Below are 5,671 nucleotides of genomic sequence, written 5' to 3'. Positions count from 1 at the left end.
CTGTCCATGATTAATAATAAATAGAGTGAATTTTCTTTTTGCTTTTAATAAAAGGACATTAAAGTAACACTTTTATTTTTATTGCAGATGAGCCCTGAGCAACTTTGTAAATAATTTTCTAGAATGCTTTTGGAAAGGACTTTTTTTTCTTTTCCACACACTTAGTAAAAATGAAAGGACTTTTTACTTTTTTAGAGACAAGGTCTCACCTTGCTCTCTTACCAGACTGCAGTGACCGGATCATAGCTCACTGTAACCTTGAACTCTTGGCCTCAAACAATCCTCCCACTTCAACCTGAGTGACTGAGATTACAGGTGTGTGCACCATGCCAGCCTGAGATATTTTTGAGGTCAGCTTTACATGCTTCAACCTCTTTCAGAACTCTAGCAGTTTCAGTAGCAGTGAAATGAAAGTTGCATCTTGGTACTACGTGCTTTGTTGCATAGGTCTCATCTAGGCATAGCAGAGAATTCTAATATTTAAGCCCACAGGAGCACTCAGAGAGGCCCATGGGATCACCAAGGTGCCCACCACACTCAGGCAGAGGCCCCTCTAGTGCTGGGGTGTGGAGATGCATCAGCAGGCTCAGGGAGCTGACCTGGTCTGTCCTCCTATTTCAGTGCTGTGAAGAACCTGGTTGACAGCAGTGTCTACTTCCGCAGCGTCGAGGGTCTGCTCAAACAGGCCATCAGCATCCGGGACCACATGAATGCCACTGCTCAGGGCCACAGGTAGTTCCCAGGACTGCCCATTCTCGCTGCCAGGACCACCAGCTCAGCCATGAAACATCGCTTCTTGCTTATTGGAAAACTCCCTTTCCTCATCTCATGGTGTCTGGTGACTTCCTATTGTCCTTTGCTGTCTGTAGCACAAGCGTTCAGCTACTCAGCATCCAAATCCTGAACTCTGCTGTGTGCCTGAGCCTGGGCTAGGTGCCAGGGACACAGTGGTGACTGAGGCAGGCAGGGTCAGGGAGATGCACAGCAACTAGGTAAACACACAACAGACAGGAGTGTTTCAGATGCACGGCCAAGGAAGCAGAGGGATGTGGATGCCACCTCCACACTGGCTCTCTGAGGAGGTGGCCTGAACAACATGCAGACAGACATGACCAGGGGACAGAGTTCTAGGTGGTGGAGTGGCAAAGACAAAGGCACTTGGCATGTTTGAGGAATGCTGGTGTAGCTGGAATAGGAGCGTGGGCAAGTGAAGAAAGATGGGGCCAGGGAGGTGGGCAGGGGCCTCTTTCAACCTTGTCCAAGTGCATCAAGAGGAAAGAAAGCCTTCGAGCCAGATGATTTATAAATGAAAAGCACTTTACAGTCCTTGGATACTGGGAAGAGAGTTTTAGAGACATAAGTCTTCTGTTTTTTGTTTTTTTTTTTATTGTAAGTTAATAAACATGCATATGAACATACACTCATATGCTATAAGCCACAAGGTCACCTTGGAATGCATCCAGCCCTTGCAGGTTGGGGTTCTGGCATGCCTGTCCCCTACTAGACGTTTAGAAAGAAGAAAACATCTGTGATGCTGTTTCTCATAAGAAAGGAGAATTGTCCAAAACAAAAAGGCCTTGAGCCTGTGTAAGAATGAGCATGGAGCTATCTTCCCTTAAGGATAGCATAACTGGGTTTTATCTGGGCTCTTGTGCATCTGAGGAAGAGCAGCTTCTGGCTGTTCTGCTAGGCAGTGCTGCTTGACACTTGGGACTGGGGTTAATCAAAAGCTGTACCTTTCACTGTCAACTCACAGTTTCCAAAATGCTTCCAAATGCCCTGCTTGTGCCTGCTGCTGCAAAAATGTGATACGCTTCTGAAAGACATCAGTGCCAGCTTGAGGTGCTACTGACACCTCTCTTTGCAAGCCGTGTGGGTTTGAAGTACCCAGTCCTACATCATTAAGTCCTAGACATGGCCTCTGAAGTGGGTGACTGGTCTTCCTTTATTATTATTATTATTATTATTATTATTTTGAGACAGAGCCTTAAGCTATCTCCCTGAGTAGAGTGCTGTGGCATCACAGCTTACAGCAGCCTCCAACTCCTGGGCTCAAACGATTCTTCTGTCTCCATCTCCGAACTAGCTGGGACTACAGGCGCCTGCCACAACACCTGGCCATTTTGGGTTGCAGCTGTCACTGTTGTTTTGGTGGGCCAGGGCTGTATTCGAACCCGCTACCTCAGGTGTATGTGGCTGGCACCTTAGCTGTTTGAACCACAGGCACCGAGCCTACTGGTCTTTTTTTAAGAGGATGCAGTGGCTGGGTGAGGTGGTTTATACCTGTAAATGTAGCACTGTGGGAGGCCAAGGCAGGTGGATCGCTTAAGCTCAGGAGTTTGAGACTAGCCTGAGCAGGAGTAAGACCCTGTCTCTACTAAAAATAGAAAAACTAGCCGAAGGCAGTGGCTCATGCCCTGCAGTCGGGGAGGCCAAAGTGGTCGGATTGCCTGAGCTCACAGGTTCTAGACCAGTCTGAGCCAGAGCTAGACCCTGTCTCTAAAAATAGCCCGGTGTTATGGCAGGTGCCTGTAGTCCTAGCTACTCAGCAAACTGAAGCAAGAGAATTGCTTGTGTCCAAGAGTTGAAGGTTGCTGTGAGCTATGACACCATGGCACTCTACGGGTGACAAAGTGAGACTCTGTCTCAAAAAAATAAAAAATAAAAACTAGCCTAGCATTGTGGTGGGCACCTGTAGTCCCAGCTACTCTCGAGGCTGAGGCAAGACGATTGCTCAACCCCAAGAGCAACAACACCATGGCACTCAACCCAGGGCAACAGAGTGAGACTCTGTCTCAAAAAAAAGAGAATGGGCTGGTTGCTGTGGCTCACACTTGTAATCCTAGCACTCTGGGAAGTTGAAATGGGTAGATTGCTTGAGCTCAGGAGTTCAAGACCACCCTGAGCCAGAGCAAGACCCTGTCTTTAAAAATAGCTGGGCATTGGCTTGGCACCTGTGGCTCAAGCAGCTAAGGCACCCACCACATGCACCAGAGCTGGTGACTTTGAATCCAGCTTGGGCCTGCCAAACAACAATGACGGCTGCAACCGAAAAATAGCCGGATGTTGTGGTGGGCATTTATAGTCCCAGCTACTTGGGAGACGGAGGCAGGAGAATCCCTTGAGCCCAGGAGTTGGAGGTTGCTGTGAGCCGTATGTCACGGCACTGTACCCAGGGTGACAGCTTGAGGCTCTGTCTCCAAAAAAAAAAACAAAAAAAATACTTGGGCACTGTGGTGGGCACCTGTAGTCCCAGCTACTGAGCAAGCTGAGGCACAAAAATCGCTTGTGCCCAAGAGTTGAAGGTTGCTGTGAGCTATGACACCATGGCACTCTACAAAGGGTGACAAAGTGAGACGCTGTCTCAAAAAAAAAAAAAAAAAAAAAAGAAAGGATGCCCTGAAATTTCAGGCCAGAGAGTATGACCTAAGCCTGTACTGTAGACAACTGAGAAGGCCTCATGGCCTCTGACTTCATCCTCACGGAAACTGCACGTGTTTTGTTCCAGCCCCGATGAATCACTCCCACCCTCCTCAGCCTGATTCCAGAAGCAACTTAGAGGCTGCTGTTCCTCCCCCATCCCAGGTCAGTGCTGAGGGTAGCTGTGAGCCTCTCTCTGCTCTGAACTAACTTGTCACTTGGCATCTAAACAGGGACCTGCTTCTCTAACCACTTGGGCTTTCTCACTGGACTTGCAGGATGGTTTCAGGGGTGGGAGGACAGGAAGGGTGTCTGCAGGCTCAGAGTGGCCCACTCTGTGCTCTCTGCTGCTCAGGGAACTTATGAGCCTGTCTTCCTCATTCATCACCTTTCTCCTGCCTCTTACGCAGGCCACAAGCCCTATTCTAATCCCAAGATTCATTACCCAATAAGACTAAGAGATAGATCCCACATGTCCCCTGTTCTACCTCATGCCAAAGCCTGCTTTACCCACCCAGCTCCAGGATGCTCCCTCCATTGTCTACCTGCTGTGTGACCCTGGCAAGTTCTTTCCCCTCACTGGTCTCTTTATTTCCCTTCTGTAAAAGTGGCTCATCAGATGACAGAGAGGGCATGAGCTGTGGTGACAGATATTCATTGTAGCTATCAGCTATTGCTGCATAACAAAATACTCTAAAACTTAGTGGTTCAGGGAGGCACCTGTCCCTCAGTGAGTAGGGCGCCGGCCCCATATACTGAGCGTGGCGGGTTCGAACCTGGCCCCGGCCAAACTGCAACAACAACAAAAAAATAGCTGGGCGTTGTGGCGGGGGCCTATAGTCCCACCTACTGGGGAAGCTAAGGCAAGAGAATCGCCTAAGTCCAAGAGCTGGGGGTTGCTGTGAGCTGTGATGCCATGGCACTCTACTGAGGGCCAACAAAGTAAGACTCTATCTCTAAAAAAAAACTTAGTGGTCTCTAGCCCTAATAATTTACCTAATCACAGTTTTGCAATTTGGGATAGGTTCAGCTGGGTGGTTTTGCCAGTGACATCTGAGGGGATCACTCATGTGGCCCTTGTTGGAGCTCAATTGCCAGTGGATAGTCAGAGGGGGCCTGTCTGGTTCTTGGCTGGTGCAGTCCACAGGGAGGCTAGGTGAGTCAGGCTTCCCTCCTCTATCTTTTTAGTAGAAAAATACTCACCCAGCCTCTGCTTGCTTCACATTTTTGGATGTCCCACTGACAAGGTCAATCATGTGGCCAGGCCTAGAACCATATAGGAGAGGACTGCACAGGGCAGTGTAAATCCTGAGATGTGCAACTGACCACACATGGAGATCATGGCACCAGAAAGATCTGATGCGTTGTTTAGTGCCTGTAAAAGGCAGATGCACGCCAGTATAAGGTGTTCCAGGACTTACTGAGCTCCTGCCCATTTGCCAGGCCTATGCTTGTCTTCTGTGCATAGAGACCCTCTCAGAGGTTTAGGGGAGGCAGGTACAGATGAGGCCCCACAGCCCCTCAGAACTGTACCCTCCAAAGCTAAGAGGCAGTAGAATTCAAGTGTGTCTAGTGGTGTCCAGCACTTATGGGCACCACAGTGAACACTTATTAGGTACCACAGTCAATCAGCGAGTACTTATTAGGCACCACAATTAGTGCTTATTGGGTACTACCTCGGAGATGGGGGGCTCAGTGAGCACTTTTTGGGCACCTTTGGCTGTCAGTGAGCACTTACTAGATACCACAGTCAGTCAGTGATCTCTTATTGATTACCACAGTGAATCAATGAACTCTTGTTGGACACCACAGTCAATCAGTGAACACTTAATTGGGCACCACAGTCAGTCAGCACATATTGGGCACCTCAGTTAGTGCTTATTTGGTACCAAAGTCAGTTGGTGAACACTTATTGAGCAGCTGCTCATCCCAGGCTTAGCTCTGTGGGCATGGTGAGGCGACCCTAGGCTGAGGGGTGGCCTAGGAGCCATCTAGGGGGCCTGAAGATGGAAGGTAGTTGGCAGCCCAACCCCACACTCTGCACCAGCCCTGGGCCCACCCCCATTCCATTGTCTTTTAAGGACACTACTGGTGCTCTCCCTACTCCCCTGTGTCATCTCCTGCCCCCTGTGCTGCATACCCAACATACAAATGCTCTTCCTGGGCGGTGCCTATGGCTGAAAGGGGTAGGGCGCTGGCCCTATATGCTGGAGGTGGCAGCTTCAAACCCAGTGCTGGCCAAAAAAAAAAA

At 49.3% G+C, this 5,671-nt stretch overlaps 1 protein-coding gene across 8 annotated transcripts in view; it reads left to right on the top strand.

The window, feature by feature from the left end:
* BORCS8 (BLOC-1 related complex subunit 8) overlaps positions 1-5,671 on the top strand; it is a 21,460-nt gene that overhangs the window by 9,261 nt on the left and 6,528 nt on the right. For all 8 annotated transcript variants that reach the window (XR_002774981.1, XR_002774980.1, XR_002774979.1 and 5 more), the window contains 2 exons: positions 622-732; positions 3,509-3,585. Coding sequence is in view for 5 of the 8 variants with exons in the window: in XM_012809456.2 (XP_012664910.1) it covers positions 622-732; positions 3,509-3,542 (145 nt within the window). In the remaining 3 variants the exon portion in view is untranslated. The remainder of the gene's footprint in view (positions 1-621; positions 733-3,508; positions 3,586-5,671) is intronic.

Source organism: Otolemur garnettii, unplaced genomic scaffold (genome assembly GCF_000181295.1).
Source record: "Otolemur garnettii isolate 467f Iridium unplaced genomic scaffold, OtoGar3 scaffold00105, whole genome shotgun sequence".
Lineage (NCBI taxonomy): Eukaryota > Metazoa > Chordata > Mammalia > Primates > Galagidae > Otolemur > Otolemur garnettii.
This window is presented reverse-complemented; position numbering and strand designations above follow the sequence as displayed.